General features: G+C 44.6%; 7 protein-coding genes across 10 annotated transcripts; 3 read left to right on the forward strand and 4 right to left on the reverse strand.

The window, feature by feature from the left end:
• The first annotated feature begins 87 nt into the window (after positions 1-87).
• On the forward strand, positions 88-750 carry LOC108136756 (vesicle transport through interaction with t-SNAREs homolog 1B). The gene is made up of 2 exons (XM_017258107.2): positions 88-324; positions 384-750. The coding sequence occupies exons 1-2, from the start codon at positions 166-168 to the stop codon at positions 591-593; spliced, it is 369 nt and encodes a 122-aa protein (XP_017113596.1). The 5' UTR covers positions 88-165; the 3' UTR covers positions 594-750.
• Positions 751-963: 213 nt separating this feature from the next.
• Positions 964-3,517, reverse strand: LOC108136752 (WD repeat-containing protein 37). The gene is made up of 3 exons (XM_017258101.2): positions 3,098-3,517; positions 2,233-2,788; positions 964-2,150 (listed from the first exon to the last, which is right to left on the reverse strand). The coding sequence occupies exons 1-3, from the start codon at positions 3,249-3,251 to the stop codon at positions 1,403-1,405; spliced, it is 1,458 nt and encodes a 485-aa protein (XP_017113590.1). The 5' UTR covers positions 3,252-3,517; the 3' UTR covers positions 964-1,402.
• Positions 3,518-4,104: 587 nt separating this feature from the next.
• Positions 4,105-5,710, forward strand: LOC108136754 (cyclin-Q). The gene is made up of 4 exons (XM_017258104.2): positions 4,105-4,477; positions 4,540-4,684; positions 4,746-4,967; positions 5,027-5,710. Exons 1-4 carry the CDS (start codon positions 4,395-4,397, stop codon positions 5,354-5,356), a joined length of 780 nt encoding a protein of 259 aa, XP_017113593.1. The 5' UTR covers positions 4,105-4,394; the 3' UTR covers positions 5,357-5,710.
• A 470-nt stretch (positions 5,711-6,180) lies between these two features.
• Positions 6,181-7,338, forward strand: LOC108136755 (glucosidase 2 subunit beta). Of its 2 annotated transcripts, none has more exons than XM_017258106.2 (3): positions 6,181-6,398; positions 6,481-6,668; positions 6,736-7,338. In XM_017258106.2, exons 1-3 carry the CDS (start codon positions 6,282-6,284, stop codon positions 7,052-7,054), a joined length of 624 nt encoding a protein of 207 aa, XP_017113595.1. In that variant the 5' UTR covers positions 6,181-6,281; the 3' UTR covers positions 7,055-7,338. The 2 variants fall into 2 exon arrangements, with proteins under 2 accessions (XP_017113595.1, XP_017113594.1); XM_017258105.2 differs by having other exon boundaries at positions 6,182-6,398; positions 6,463-6,668.
• A 31-nt stretch (positions 7,339-7,369) lies between these two features.
• On the reverse strand, positions 7,370-8,984 carry LOC121467626 (lateral signaling target protein 2 homolog). Its single transcript, XM_041709684.1, has one exon. It carries the CDS (start codon positions 8,982-8,984, stop codon positions 8,595-8,597), a length of 390 nt encoding a protein of 129 aa, XP_041565618.1. The 3' UTR covers positions 7,370-8,594.
• Positions 8,985-9,029: 45 nt separating this feature from the next.
• On the reverse strand, positions 9,030-14,705 carry LOC108136750 (UPF0565 protein C2orf69 homolog). Of its 3 annotated transcripts, none has more exons than XM_017258100.2 (6): positions 14,570-14,705; positions 10,946-11,319; positions 10,779-10,883; positions 10,073-10,718; positions 9,427-9,592; positions 9,030-9,367 (listed from the first exon to the last, which is right to left on the reverse strand). In XM_017258100.2, exons 2-6 carry the CDS (start codon positions 11,263-11,265, stop codon positions 9,030-9,032), a joined length of 1,575 nt encoding a protein of 524 aa, XP_017113589.2. In that variant the 5' UTR covers positions 11,266-11,319; positions 14,570-14,705. The 3 variants fall into 3 exon arrangements, with proteins under 3 accessions (XP_017113589.2, XP_017113586.1, XP_017113587.1); XM_017258097.2 differs by having other exon boundaries at positions 9,030-9,370; XM_017258098.2 differs by lacking the exon at positions 14,570-14,705 and having other exon boundaries at positions 9,030-9,370; positions 10,946-11,850.
• LOC108136753 (TWiK family of potassium channels protein 18) lies at positions 11,904-14,554 on the reverse strand. The gene has a single exon (XM_017258103.2). The coding sequence runs from the start codon at positions 13,074-13,076 to the stop codon at positions 11,904-11,906; it is 1,173 nt and encodes a 390-aa protein (XP_017113592.1). The 5' UTR covers positions 13,077-14,554.
• Positions 14,706-16,109: the final 1,404 nt, after the last annotated feature.

Here is a 16,109-nt window from a genome sequence, read left to right on the forward strand (position 1 = left end):
AACAGGTGGCATTGCCATTCAATGCAGCTTTAATGGCGTTAGCACCTTTGTTTGGGGCGTTTAGGTATTTTCGCAGCTTGTGTCACTACGGTCACATCCTGCCTTTGTTTTGTTTTGAAAAACCCACTGAATCGCATTTAATTTATTAAAAAACTTAACGAAATCATGTCCCACGCCGGCTATAGCCAGCTGCCCAGTGGCAGCGACCAGGAGCGCAGACAGGCCCAACTCTCGGCCAGCACCTATGACGTACTGCAGCGGACGGCGGACAGTATCCAACGGTCCAACCAGATCGCCATCGAAACTGAGAATATGGGCACTGAGGTTAATATCCGAAAATACACATTAAGGGGTGTGATAAATATTCAATTCCCGATCAACAGGTTCTGGGTGAACTGGGCGAGCAGAGGGAGTCGCTACTGCGCACCACTCGCCGCTTGGAGGACGCCGATCAGGATCTGTCCAAGTCGAGGGTCATCATTCGGAAATTGGGCAGGGAAGTGCTCTACAACAAGATTATCCTAATCCTCATTATCCTGCTGGAGCTGGGCATTCTCGTCGGGTTGCTGGTGCTTAAGTTCGCTCACCTGTGAGCGGCAGCGATTTTATTCCAAAGCTATAGCCACGAATCGGGCGTTGGACTATATATATCTTTTAACCGTTACAACTATATTGCCTTAATTACTGATAAGTTATGCCACATGTAAATAAGGGGAGTTGATCAAATATATACTCAGAAGTACAAGATGATTCCCATACTTTTAATTTGTTGAATTTTATTCTACTGATTTTAATACTCACTCGGAAATAGTTGTAATTAAAAGATTAATGAAAGCTTTTTGTCTGAACTTCAAGATATATTTACAAATTATAGAAAGGTATTCGGTTTTACACATTAAATTAAGATCAACATAGAGGGTAAATCAGTTAATCCCAAAAAATCCAAAGTCTAGTAAAATTCAGTTTTTAAGATATACCCAGCGATGAATTGGGTGCTTGATTATGTTTATTCATGTTTGCTAAAACGGTAATGCCTTAGACATCTATATGTTATTATGGTAGTAAAACACAGATAAAATCGGAACTGGACCTCGGAAGCTCTGCACTCCGATGGCTTCATTGCAACCCCGATGCATATATGCTATAACAATGATAATATGTAGTATACGTGCAGCACAATATGCCACGACTATTTGGCAAAAAGCAACGATTATTACACTCAGAGGACTACACATAGATATTATAACATCTTGAACAATGTCTGCATAATACTTGATCTAAGGTAAACGGTGTACACGTAAGTTTTGAGCATCACAATAGGATGCTTTGTTCGAGAGATGTTTGGATTCCGCAGGGCTGCACCGCCTCATTCCTTCGGAGCAGCACTCCGCTTCAGCCGCCTTCAATTGTCCTTGGGCAGGACGATGGACCAGCCAAAAACGCGGCGATCGAAGCCGCAGGAGAAGAGGTCGCAGTCCAGCAGGGGTTCCTCAGCCCAGGCCACCGAAGACACCATCCGACGGTGGCCCTGTCGACTGGTGCGTGGCAATCGGGCCACTCTTTGTCCATTCAAATCAAACAGCCGGATCTGTCTGTTGTCGTGCGGAATGGCGATGATACCTCCACTGGAGACCGCCAGTCGATTGACCGAGGAGTCCGTGCGAATGGTGGCCAATGCGGATCGCATGTTGCGCAGCTCCCACACCTTGATTGTGCGATCATCCGACCCGGACACTACCTTATCATCCCTGGCAAACACACTGGACGTAACCGTTTCCGAGTGTCCCTGAAAGACCGAGACCGCCGGAATGGCCTCTCTAAAGTCCCACAAACGAAACGTGGTGTCCCTGGAGGCTGTGACCACCAGACGCTGGGTGGGATGCGCCGACACGTGGGTCAGCTCGTGATCGTGTCCCGTCAGCGGCTGCAGTGGCTGTCCCGTCTCCACGTCCCACAGGATAGCGGTCCGGTCCCAGCTGCCCGTGATGATCTGGTCCATCGAAGAGAGCCAGTCGGCGGCCACCACCACCGAGAGGTGTCCCCCTGGGCCAGTGAACTCGCAGAGCGGAGTGCGCAAGGTGTCTACGCGATCGCGGTCCTCAACCTGCTCATCGCTATCGTCCAGCTCCTCCTCTGAAGAATGACCCTTCCTGAAAAATAGATGAACATAGAATTTTAAATTAAATTACATTTTGAACTCCCCTTCTTAACTCCCTACGCCCAGCTACTCACTTGGGCACTTCCCAATTGACGGCCGCCTGCCAGATGTGAGCGGTGCCATCGCCGCTGCCGGTGAGCACGAGATCCCGTTGCTGGTGGAACTTGATGGAGTTCACGGAGCCGGCATGTCCTTGGTACTGCAGCAAGCATCTGGCGCTCTCGACGCCCCAAATGCAGGCCGTGTGATCGGCGGAGGCGGTACCGATAATGGGCTGTCCCGCCTTGGCGGCCACCTGCCAGATGCCGTCCTTGTGGCCCCCAAATTCGCGCACCACCGTGCTGACCACCGTGGGTGCCTTGAAGCTGGACACGATGCGGCTGGTCTGGGCCTTGATCTTGTTGCTGGCCTTCGCCTTGCTGCCACCGGTGGCGCTGCTTAGTTTGGCCTTCAGGCTCTTGTGTGTGCTGGAAGCGGCGGCCAGAAAGCTGCCTGCCACTTCGTCCGCCTGCGTGGCTGGCGTGGCCAAAGCGGTGGAGGAAGCCTGAGCGCTTAGAGATCCGCCTGCTGTGGCGCGCGCCTCCTGTACCGACTCCTTGGTAGCGGTAGCCATATCCAGTTTCTCCTGCACTGTAATGGAGATTGACAAAGGTAATTTAAATATTTTTTTTTTTTTTAAATGTAATTGGAAATTTCAATACTTATTATGTTTATTCATTAATTTGTAACATCCCAGTTGAGGGACAGCCTAAGGGTCTCTAAAGAAAACTGGTCTAATTCTCCGAGAGACCCTTAAGACAAAATGATTTATTTTGTTTTTCAATGATGAATCTGAATATTCATAAAGTTAAAAAGGGTTTGATATAGTTTTCCCCTAAGTGAATAGTCTTGTGAAAAGTATATGAAAATGATAGGTAAATTATATACTTAGGTACTCACGGCTCTGATTCTCCAGGTAGAGCTGCTCGAACTCCCGCTCGATCTGGGCGAACAGGAAGTGGAGGCGTGCCCGGAAGGGCGCATCCTCCGGAACAACGGCCACGTCCTCCGTCAAACTAGTGAGCCGCGCAGCCCGAGTTTTTGTAGCCTTCATCCTCACTATTTGCTTCTTTGTTGAGTATTGTGTATCTCGCAAGCGAATCGCTGTTCTCGCTGGGCGGTGATTTCCGTTTCCTGTCGCTGGGCGCCCGAGGGAATCCAATTAGTGGTCAGGGGTTGCGGATTGCTGTTTTATTGATCCATCTTCTCTTGGTTTCAACGCATTTGCAGTTTTGGCTGACTGAGAAACTGCTGTTGCATTTGGTTTTCGCAATGATACTACCTGTGGGTGGCGGAGGCGCGGGGGGAGCACTGCGGAACAGCTGGCGGCAATGGCGATGTGTATCTTATCGATGTTCGGCTATCGCCTATCGCCCACAGCCTATCGTTACACTGAGAAAAACATTTATTATAGCTTTAGAATTATATATATATATAAAACTTATCCATATATAAAACTTATCCATATCTTAGAACTACATATCAACAAATAGTATAAGCCTTAAAAATCGCAAAAGATCTGAAGCATTTTCTATTTTCTTAACAATGATGCTGAAAAGTAACTCAATTTAAAATATCAAACAAACAAAAATCAAAAAACAGTTAGCTTGTTAACCCTCATCACAATTTAAGTGATAACTGATTTCTCCCGGTGCACTTTTGTAAGAGAGCTTCCACTCAACAAACCCAGTGTTGAGCAACGATTTCTTTAATGTGTAGAATGCTATATTTGACACGCTCAGGTATAAATATTTAAAATTATTTAATTATCTTTTCTAGACCAGTGCAAGTTGGCAACAATTAAAAAGGTTAGATTGATTGTTTATAAAGCTAGTCGTGAGCAGCTGCTTATCAACACTGTCTAGGTCAACAGCTGATTCGCCTATTATTCGAAGGGCTCTATTTTGAAAAGACAATTGGGGAGTGGGTCTGGCACTTTAAAACAAACAAAGCTGGCCACCATTTTAATTGGATCCCAATCGAACAGCTGACGTACGGCCATCCCCGTTAGTTTTCCCAATCTCGTTGCATATCTGTCATTACAACGCTGCAGTTGAATCAAACCGGTTTGTCGCCTCTCGATTTTTCGGTGGTTTCATTTCATTTCCCAACTTTGCTCATCGAGTGCCAACGAACTCGCTGGGTTTTTAAATAAATCACCTCCATCCTACCGTTCAGTTCAGAATAGCCTGGCAGTATGAAAAACGTTTTGGATGTAATGTCGTTGCAGCAGCACGTGGAGTCGAACAAGGCGCAGACCATGAAGCCCATCGACTATCGGTAATACTATTTCTCTAAATCACCTATGTACATCTGCATAATCTTAACCCAATCCTGTCCAGCAAGCTGAACAAACCCGGCGTGGTGCCGATGTACATCTTCGAGTGCGCTGCCAAGTTAAAAATGAAACCTTTGACAGCTGCCTGTGCGGCCATAGTATACCATCGGTTTTTCCGGGAGGTCAAGGCCAGTGACTACGATGAGTTCGTGGGTATAGCAACCTATCAAAATCGGAAAGAATATCATTGCGTATCCCTTCAATTCCCAGCTAATTGCAGCATCATCTTTGTATTTGGCTGGCAAAATCAAGGACGACGAGAGCGTCAAGATACGCGATGTGATCAACGTGGCATATTGCACACTGAACCGGGGAAATGCTCCATTGGATCTGAACGATGAGTACTGGTCGATGAGGGATGCCATTGTGCAGGCCGAGCTCCTCATCACACGCACCCTGGGATTCGATCTCAACATAGATCTGGCCCACAAGGTATGTCCCTAACTGGCAGAAACCGAACAATATCTTATCTACTATCTTATCATTTATAGTACTTACTACACTACATGAAGACTCTGCAAGACTGGGTGGGCGCCGATGTGTGGAATTCGGTGCCTATTGCCAAGGCAGCTGCCTCCTACTTACAGGACTTCCACCACAGCGCCAATATCCTCAAGTACAAGCCCACCCATGTTGCCATTGGGTGTCTGTCGCTCGCCCTCCAGACATACGGCATTCAGGTGCCCCTCACCGATGAGTCCGACGAATCTGCCATGTGGTACAAGCCCCTGGTCAAGGACTTCACCCGCGAGAACCAGTGGGAGATCATTGAGAACGTGATTGAGGTGTACAAGCATGAGGCCTTCTTAAAGGCCGCATAATCCCTCCGAGACTGCCAAAACCATTCCTTTTTCCATCTGAATTTATTTATTTTCCCTTCGCACATCATAAACCTAACTCAGACTATCTGGGCTCTATGCTCAAATGTCCAATGCATTTACATGCCCTCGTCAAAACAAAATAAATCTACCTGGATTGAAATTATATATGCTCGCAAGACACAAGATCTGTGGATCAACAGAGCCGATATCTTAGATCTATTCCTCGAATCAAACTATTTTTTCAACGAAGAAATAAAAGGGTGTTGTGTTGCAAATGAATGAAAGTTTTCAAAGCTGTTTAAGAAACTGGTTGAGCAGTTAAAGAAACGATAATAAATAGTTCTTTTGCAATGACTTTTTAATTAAAGAAACCATTTGATATATAAACACAATCAAATAAATGACAAATTCCATGGTGCCCAACTGATTACACAATGTGATTTTCAGAGATATTGGCCATGATCTTGTTTTCAAATACGTTTTTTTTAAAGTTATTTTTGAGTTTTAAAATATTTTTTTTATATAAGCAAAATAAGGTTTACAGTTAAGCCTTATTTGAAAAGGGTTAAACAAAAATTTAATTATCTTAAAAGTTAAAGAACTATTTTAATTTTTTTTTTTTTTGATTTAAACTAAAAACTTTCAGAAATCGATGTAGTCGTTGTATCCTCATTTGAGTATTAGTCTCTTTTGCATATAATACATTTTCTCTTAATACACGCAGTACCTGATATCCAAAGTTTCTTATAGATAATTCACATCACGCAGTCATTTTTACAAAAAAATTTCCCTGATTGCGATGACAACCCTGCGCCCCACCGACCCAGTGTTGACTAACGCCAGCATGGACAAAAACAATGCGACTTCGTAAACAAATCATTTTTTTATATACAGAACATTACCAGCGCCAACAGACAAGGACAATATGCGCAAGACGTGGGTGAAGCGGGAGAACATATACTTCAAGCCCTTCTACAAGCAGAAGTCAAAGATGTTCCTGCTGCTCATCTTCCTGGTCGGGATATCCTTCATCGCGTATCAGGTGAGCCCCCCAAAGGATTTGGCTTGGCAGTGCAATGTGTTCATTAAGTAAACAATAATATTAGGCCTTCTCGCTGAACCAGCTGCCCGGAGTGCCGGCTCCGTGGAATCTGCAGCAGATCAAGCTGAAACACCAGCAGATGATGCAGTCGCTGGGCAGCAAGCAGCGCGATGTGGATGACTTTGATGGCGGAGGAGTGGATGCAATTGCTCCTGCAGGCGGAGCCACATCAGCAGTTGCTGGCCACGATGATCCCATCAAGATTGTTAGGTAGGGTAGTGCTGTTTTCCCAGCTTGCATTCACTTCATACTCCGTTCTGTTCCTAATCCTTTAAAGGGGCACCAGGCTCTTCGACTACGATGCCTACAAGCCCAACTTCGAGGGAAAGTTCCGGTGTCTGGATGGCTCCAAGGATATCGCCTTCGACCACCTGAATGACAACTACTGCGACTGCGAGGACGATGGTAGCGATGAGCCCAGCACGAATGCCTGTGCCAAGGGGCGCTTCTACTGCCGCTACCAGAAGCGTCACATCACGGGTCGTGGCCTGGACGTCTACGTGTCCAGCAGCCGGATCAATGACCACGTCTGCGACTGCTGCGACGGCAGCGACGAGTGGACCACGGGAGCCAAGTGCCCCAACGACTGTGCGTAGTTGTCGGCTGGGATTCCCCCGACCCAATCCTCTTCCGGATCCACCTCCTCCACCTGTGCACCCAGGACACAAATCTCAAGGATGAAGCTGTCTGGCGCATCACAAGCGATATTTTTTGTACGAGTACAATAGAATTGTAATTTATTTTAAATTAAGTAGATTCAATAAATGAAACAAAAAGAATCAATGAAATACGATTTCATGGACGGTCCCAGTTTTCACATTTTAAGAATTTGTTGTAAATAAATATAAGGACATAAAATAAATGTGAAAACCGGAAGATATCCCTTGAGTGATTGTTATTTTATCCATATATGCTTATTCATTTTATTACCAGACTCACATAAATCAGTAGAATTTACATTGGGAACTCTATTAGATTTCTTTGCTTGACTTTCTCTGAACTTATTTGGTTTCAAATTCGCAGCGTTTTCATTTATAATGTTCAATTTACATCTACATACACATTCATATGGTATGACCGTCTGTAATTTTAGTTAATAGGGTTCTTGCCTAAAAAGGTATGTGCAATTTTAATTCGTAAAATGTACACCGACAAACTCTAAAGCAATTTTGAACTGCAAATTCTACAAAGGTACGAAATTTTGTGTAATTATTCCCTTCTATGCACTTTAAGATTAATTGGATTCTCTCGGTTTACGGTTTGTCTTGTTTGTTGGATAAGCGGAAGCGGTAATGATATCCATATCGATATATTTAGTTTAAGGAACGCGCGCCATTACAATTATTCTCGGATCTGACTTGGCAAATTCACTTTATTCGCATTGAGTACTTCTTTGACTTGCCCAGCACAATCAGAAAAAACTACGTATACGTATACTATGCCTGGACGAGAAGACTGCTGATTCTCGACTCGCCTCACAAATTTGATACTTTGCCCCCAGTTCGCGATCGAAACTGAGGATCGACCTAAGTAAAGTACATTTTGTTGTGGTTTTCTTGCCATATGCAACTTAAAGTAAAGCTTACGTACGCTAAGTAATACTTAATCAGAGGGCTTTGTGGGGTGTGTGTGTGTGTGTTCTGGGCTGGTTAGGTTAACGCGTCTGTGCTGATGATATATAAATTCCTTGGGGTACTTAAAACGAAAATTGCTTGAGACACGCTACAAATATAGTGGATGCTCTACAAAGTTTATATCATGTGCGCAAATCACAAATCTTTTTCAATTACAATAAATAGCTTGGAGTGTTTGTATAAAATAAGAAATGATTTTAAAATCAGCATATATATATGCATATATATATATATATATAGATATATATCTTTAGATTTATGTATATTATTGCACTGATGAGATTTTTCTTTCAGTTTAGGGCCAATTAAAAAAATGAGATGTTTAAGAGTACAAAAAAAAAGAATTGGAATAAATAAATACATATACAAAAAACACTGGACTGGTAAGATAAAAGGAAGTTGGTAGGTGTGCGAACTGACTTAATCTAGATGCTGCTGATGCTGGTGGTTCTAAGAAACTTTCTCTCATACAAGTATACATAGATATAGTTAAGTTACAGATCTAACGGCAAAGCGTATAATACAATTTCTGCAGTTTGCGTTTCGAGCGACACTGATGATGATGGTGGTGCGAGTGGTGATGTGAGTGGTGGTGGTGGTGATGGTGATGCCTGTGAGATGTTGCCTGATGGTGATGATGGCGCGCCTGTGGCGGCTGAGGCAGCGCCAGCTGTTGCTGCTGCTGCTGTTGTTGTTGCATATGGCCGTGGTGATGATTATTTACAAGGCTCGCGGATGAGGCGCTCAAGGCCACCGCCGACGAGATCAGGGCCGCAGCCAGGCGCGAGGAGGAGGCCAACGCCAGCTCCGGAGCGGCAGCCAGTAGCTGCTGATGATGCTGGCGCAGCTGCGCCACCTGCTGACGCTTGAGGGCGGCGGTCCCCTTGCGCATCGCGTGCAAGCGACGCCTGTGATGGTGCGGATGCAGTTGCAGCTGTCACTTTGCCTCCTCGCCGGCTTCCAACAGACTGTTGCTACCATTGTTGGTGGCCACAGTCGCCGCCGACTGCTCGCTGATCCCCACACCCTGTTGCTGCTGCTGCTGCTGGAGCTGTTGTTGCTGCTGGTTCAGGGCATGAACATGCTGGCAGAAAGCCTGAAGCACCTCAAAGTGGGTCATTAGGTTCGCAGGCTGGTTGTCGTAGTGCAAGTGCCGGGTAATCGGGGCATTCAGCCGCCTCAGCATCTCCGTGAACAGCTTCTCTTCCTTGCGAATCCAGGGTCGGCGATCGTCCTGCACTTGGTAGGGCGTCAGGTGAACGTGGATGTTCATGCCTGCTTAAGGAGTCCCACTTGTTAGTTTATCCCAATTGAAACGGACTCTCTCCACTTACCCATGCGCGTGAGCGTCTCCAGTAGACTGCGGGAGGTGATCCATGTGTTCTTCTGGCCCCCGTGCCCGCCATCCAGCCAGTACATGTCCGAGATGCGGGAGAGCAGTCGGCACATGCTGCTGTCGTCGGGCGTCAGTGTTTTCAGATAGTGAAACTCGTAGATGAACTGCAAAACAAATGAGATTTGTGATTAGAATGGTCAAAAATGTGATTTCCACAGCCCTTTCAGATTCTGGTGTTTTTTTTTAAAAAGGTTTTCTATAGATACACATCCTAAACACTTCTTTAATTTATTTGGCAATAATTTTCACTTTCAACTTTTCATTTCATTAGCAACATATATTTTTTTTAAAAGGATCATTATCGTAGCGTTTTTTATCAACATCAGAGAGCAAAGGGTTACTAATTCTGTTTCCTTTGTCAATTGGTTTAAAAGAAAAAAAATAATCAAATTTGAGTGTTTTAAAAAAATAATGTCTTTAACAGAATACGTTATCATTTTAGCTGAAAATTCTTTAAAAATTCTGTACAAAAAACTAATATAACATTTAAAAACTCCCCAGAATCTAGCGTTCAGTTCTGAAAGGGATTGGAGCAGGTGTTAGGGCGAGTGGGTCAACCAGTTAACGAACCAAACGCGACTCACTTGATTGAGCACGACGCAGCCCTTGCTGAAGCCAATCAGTACCAGCTTGGACTTGTCTAGGTTGAGGTTCTCACGCCACCACAGCGGATTGCTGTCGCCGGTTGCCGTGGATGCGGATGTGGCCGTTGCCGCGGCTGATGTTGCAGTGGTGGCAGGAACCGGCCTCGTGGCACAATCGTTGTTGTAGTGCTCCACGTTGTTGGTGGCATTTAGCGCCGTTGTGGGAGAAGTCATCTTTATGGCCGCCGCCGTCTGCTGCGGTTGCATTGGCTGGTTATTCGCCTGCTCCCGGTGGTTGTTCACACCGTCATCGTTTCCGGCGTCGATGTTGCCATTATTTCCGGTCACATTGTTCACCGTCTCCGGCGCATCGCTGCCCACAATGGGAAATATAACCGCCCCATCCGCGTCCACTGTGATATTCTCCTGCACTTGCAGAATGTCAATGTCCATCTCCTGGCTGCTGTCGCTGGCCGGTGCCGACTGCGAGTTGGACTCCGAGGTGACCGTGGCGTTGGAAAGCGTCAGGGCAGCGGCAGCAGCAGCAGCAGCCACCGCCGCCGCAGCTGCTGCCGCCTGAGCGGCCTGATCCAGGATTTCGTTCTCTGGTATGGATATCAGCCGCTGCGACAGATTCTGGAGCAGTCTGTGGAGATTAACAAGAGGTTTTAGCAAGGGTCTCTGGTGCTGTACACATTAAACTCACTTTTCTAGATGCTGGAGGGCATGATTCATGGGCGTGTGATCCGGAACTCCAGCGTTGTTGCCCCTCACAAAGTTGTCAAAGCAGCTGAATGTCTTAAACTCCATGCTGAAAAGGACAAGGTTTTTAATTAGCCAATACAAATAACTTGTCATGTTGTGAACACTCACCGCACTGGCCGAATGACGATGATGTGTGACCTAGGAAAAGCCTCGCGCAGAAGGATCGCCGAGTTCTCGAGGTTGTACTTCATGTAGCCCCGGCTATCTCGGTTCGTTTCCATGCTCTCCGGGAAGTCCTGTACGTCGCCGCCAAAGTAAATGATGGCCGTTGAGTCCTCCGGCACGTGCACAGAGTGCTGGCGCACGATCGGCGGGCAGTAGACAATGTCATTGGCCCGGTTCTGGAATCCGGCCACGGAGAAGATGCGGAAGGGGCCGGCCGAAGTGCTTGGCGTGCACAGACGCTCCCCGCTGCCGCCGCCAAGCATGCCCTCGAAGTTACGGATCCGCTCTTGCAGTTGCAGGAATTGATCAATGGTGAGCTGCAGGATCGGATCGGAGGGGATTACTTGCGTGGCAGAATGGATGACCGAAACACCTAACGCAGCATAATTTGCACAGCACTCACGCAAAACCTGGTATTCAAACCTCCCTCGAATTGTCAGAGTATATATGTAAATATAAATCCCTTTCCTGACTGCTTCTTTGCAATGGTTTCTGAAGAAAGATTGCAAATGCTTTGACTGCGTATAGAATAAACGGGTTTAATATGGGATTTTAAGGAACATAACGATTAATAGAAATAATATATGTTTGGAATCAAGTAATTCAATAAATTCTCTCTGATCCAAGTGAAATTACTAGCCCTGTAAATATGAATTCTAAATAATACATCTCGATACCTTCCTTAAAAACTTAAAAAAAATTTTAAGGAAATGGCCTATCTTAAAACCCGTAGTGTTAATAATGGATAAATCTTAAAACATTTGTTATACTCTCATTCCACACCTTTATATCTTTGTAGCTAAGTAAAATAAGTAAATTCAAATATGGGACCTATCAAAACGCCAGCTAAACTTAATATACTACCCGCTTCAGAGCCCCTCACATCTGCCTATTTGTTATCCTAGTAGTAATCGTCCTGGTAGGCATCCCGGGGATTCCCGCAGCAGCCGACAAATCGCAGCCGTGTGTCCTCCATGCACAACTTGGCGTCTTCGCGCATCTCTCGCGCCTTTAAGCGCACCTCCTCGCGCATCAAGTTGCGACACATGGCCACCAGACCCATGCCCAGCAGCATGTAAACGAAGTTAATGGCCAGCTTCGAGTGCTGGTCGGCGGCCACGGACTGCAGCTGTGCCAGCTCGGCAGGATCGGCGGCGATGTCCTCCTGCAGCTTGTGCGACGCCGCATTCACATCCGCCGAGGTGGTCAGCGAGGCACCCGGCACAAAGTCCCCGAATCCAATCTTGCACAGCGACGTCATGCAGAAGTAAAAGCTGTTCAGGAAGCTCCACTTCTCCCAATTGGCAAACATCACTGTGCCGGTGAGGACGTAGAAGAATATTACCCACAGACAGGCGGTGGACGGCACAATGACCTTCTTGCGGGCCATGGTCACACCTCCCTCGAGGGCGTCGAGGCGATCTACGCGCGGATGCTCCTGGGTGCAGTCGTGCATGGAGCGGTAGAGGAACTTGAACGAGCGGGCAAGCACTCGTCCCATGCTCAAGAAGTACAAAATGTACAGGGGTATTCCGAAAGTGGCGTAGATCACGGTGAATCCCTTGCCCCACGGAGTCCTGGGCACCATGTTGCCATAGCCGATCATGGTTATCACCGACAGGCAAAACATGAGGGCCGCCGGAAAGCTCCATATTTGGTCGGGACTACGGCCCACATAGCCGTGCTTGACGACCCCGGCTATTTGCGCCTGGTAGTCCCGCAGAACCGCATTCGTGGCCTCCGTCCAGCGAGGGCGATCGATGAGATTGTGCTCCTCCGTGATGTTCCACAGCTGCTGGGAGCACTTCCTGCGCAGCTCCATCACATGGCCACTGGTCTCGTCCACGAACTGGCGCTCTATGTGCATGAAGGCGAAGGCTCCACAGATGGCATATATCACGATCAGGGCGCCCACGCCAACCTGGGTACACATGAAGGTGCAGAAGTTCCGGCAGCAGCGTTTCACTCGCTTCCGGGGCTGATTGCTTGGTGTAGAGGAAACGCTGGACGCCCCGCCCACTCCTCCGCCGCCTCCACCTCCGGGAGAACTTTTCCTATGAAATTTGCTGGGCATTTTTATCTTTCATGGATTATATAACCGATTCCACGGCTGCTGGAACTCTCCCTTCTTGTCGATTGACCTTAGAGCCTGAGGATGTGCAATTAATTTGGCAGTTGTCGATTCTCAATCCGATTTGGAGCACTGCGAGTGTGGAAATCAGCACGTTGGCTAAAAATAAACCCACGACTTTGCACGGCACATTTTCCAAAAGCCAAACACGAATGATTTTACCGACTGCACAACCGATCAACGCGGGCGCCAAAATTCAACTGGGGGGAAAACTATTTCGAGGAAAAATCTCCCAAAAGTAGAGAGAAGAATGAGCGCAAAAACCAAAGAAAAAATGAGTGGGGGCAGCCGAATGTTTGGAAAACAAATAATGCGGCTTAGATATTTATGCGAGCAAGTGCCCGCGGTTCTAAATTAGGCCATTTGCGTCAAATTTATGAACAGGGCAATCAAGATATCACCCTGGCACAGGTGCAATATAATAATGTAAAAGATAAATAGGATATGGACACAGTTCTTAATAAAACAGTCCCAAAAATGTCAGTTTTCAAAAAGACTTTCTTAATTTTAAATATAAAAATACAGTAGTCTTTAAGAACATGTATTTTGTACTAATATATAATATAAATGATCTGTAAACATCAGCTTTGTGTTGGAAAACTGGGTTATCAAGCCAACATCATCAGCAATGGTAAAGTAAATTTAAGTATTAGTATAAATTAACTATGCAAAGATTCCTTCAAACTTCCAATCCCGAATTTGATTTAGAAAAGATAAAGTTTATGTCCTTTTAAAAGCCTAACTGTAATTACGTAAAATATTGTTTTAATTTAAAAGCCAATTAGGACGGCAATGCAGTTTGGCAGCGGCTGTGAAAAAGAACATGTCGAAGGCATTTAACATTATATTCCCAATTAGGATTCCGCACGTTCTGATATTATCTCCACCTAATACTAAAGTTTCACCTTCTACATGATTTTCACGGTTTTCCGAAAGGTATTGACTGCTGGCGGGTCATACAAAATGATGGCACTTTGATTAACGATGGTGAATGTGGTGGAGCAGACGGTAAAAGCTTTTGGGAATCCCAGAATCGAAATCGGGAACTATTTTTACACCGCTTAAATCAAAACTCGGAAAACCATTCGCCATCGGGTAACAACAATAAAACTGGTGGCCCCCAAACAAACTATACGTAAATATAAACAAAGAATTAAAAAACGAAAGCGGAGAACGCACACACATACACACGTACGCAGGCGGCTATGCTGATACAGAAGAAGAGGAAGAGAGATCAAATACGCAAAAACGGGGGGTGAAAATGCGTAGCGAAGAGATAGATTTTTTCAATACCAGCGCACTCGACACACACTCACACACACATAGAATTGCGCTGCTGCACACTCACACAGACGCACTTGAAATTTCACAAAAGTTTATGCAAAATTTTCCGGCATTTACCGCTGCATTTTGATCTGCGATTTTCCGCTACTTACGCTGTTTATTTTCGTTAATCGTTGCGCGTGAAAATTTGGGCGATTTTTCAGCACTTCCCGCGTATTCGTAATCCCGTATTCCCTCTTCGTCTGTTTTTCTTTTTTCTTGCGTCTGTGTTTTCGCGACTAGAGCTGCCAGAACTATCGATGGCACTATCGGAAATTTGGCTATTTCGATAGTTCGGCGATTTCATGCAACCCATGGTCATTCCTTTATTTGTTTCTTGATACATTTTTTGGTATGTAAAGTTTTTTATTTTGTATTGATTTTTATTAGGTTAACTATGATATTTTTTGTATCTATCGGTATTTCAGCTTATATTTGAACGTGAAGCCACACTGACTATCGAATAGACAGGAAAATTCGATTTTTAGTGTGCCCACCTTTGGTATTTTATCTAATACTTCAAATGTGTATGCAGTGGCAACGCTAAAGACTTGGCGCATTTATTTTAAATTTTTAAAAAGCATAAAATAATGAGGGTTGTTGTAGCTCATTATATCTACATCTACATATAAAACAAAAAAAATTAATTATTAAATGGGATATTGTTATATTTGTATTACTGTTTTTATGAACGATTTCCTTTCTTCAACTGCCGATGAACTTACCTAAGTAGTATTTAAATTTAAAACATTTTGCCTAAATCACCTGATTTTAAAATGCTACCCAATCAAACTTGTTAACCTTTTTTTTCTGCATTCTCACTACATTTTACACTACATATACATACATAGTAGTATTTAAATTTAAAACATTTTGCCTACATCACCTGATTTTAAAATGCTGGCCAATCAGACTAGTTAACCTTTTTTCAGCATTCTCACTACATATTACACTACATATTAAAATTATAACATAGTCGTTTTATAAACTATTTTATTTTTGTAATAGTTGTTCTTAATGACTTAAGTAAATCTAGCACACAATTGGTATTACTTTTATTTATAAGACCTTTTTTATGTTTTTGAACAATGCGTTGCGGAGAAACCATACCTTCCAGCAGGAAGTATTCCTTGGTAGAATATTTTAAGTCCCCATTTTTTTTTTTTAATTTTTTGCTCCCAACTATGTCGTAAGCTAAATTTGACCACAAATAACTTATATATATATATATATAACCTATAGGGTACACAGCCAAAAAACAGCACTAAAGTCTACCAAGAGGATATTAATATTGAACGAACCTTTAAATTTGTTCTTGCTGTGTGATCAATTTGTAAGACCTGAAATCCCTATAAAATTACGTTATATTGACGGATTTTAACGAACTTATTAAAGAAGAAAGAATCTTACCTTGACAAGCTAAATAAAAATTGCTTCTGGATTTAACTTACCATTACTAACCAATTAATTACCCCATCTACAGGGGGTCATTCCAATACATATGTTGAGCCTGTAAAATAAAATTCCCACCCGCAAGTTCAACCCAAAACCCTGAACCAGGCCTCCGAACCCAAACCCAATGCTGAACCTAACGATTTGAATTGTGCTTCCAAGTAGGGACGTGGTCATGAAGGGCAGAACATGAAACGAGTG

This window comes from Drosophila elegans, unplaced genomic scaffold, assembly GCF_018152505.1.
Source record: "Drosophila elegans isolate 14027-0461.03 unplaced genomic scaffold, ASM1815250v1 contig_476, whole genome shotgun sequence".
Taxonomy (NCBI): Eukaryota; Metazoa; Arthropoda; class Insecta; order Diptera; family Drosophilidae; genus Drosophila; species Drosophila elegans.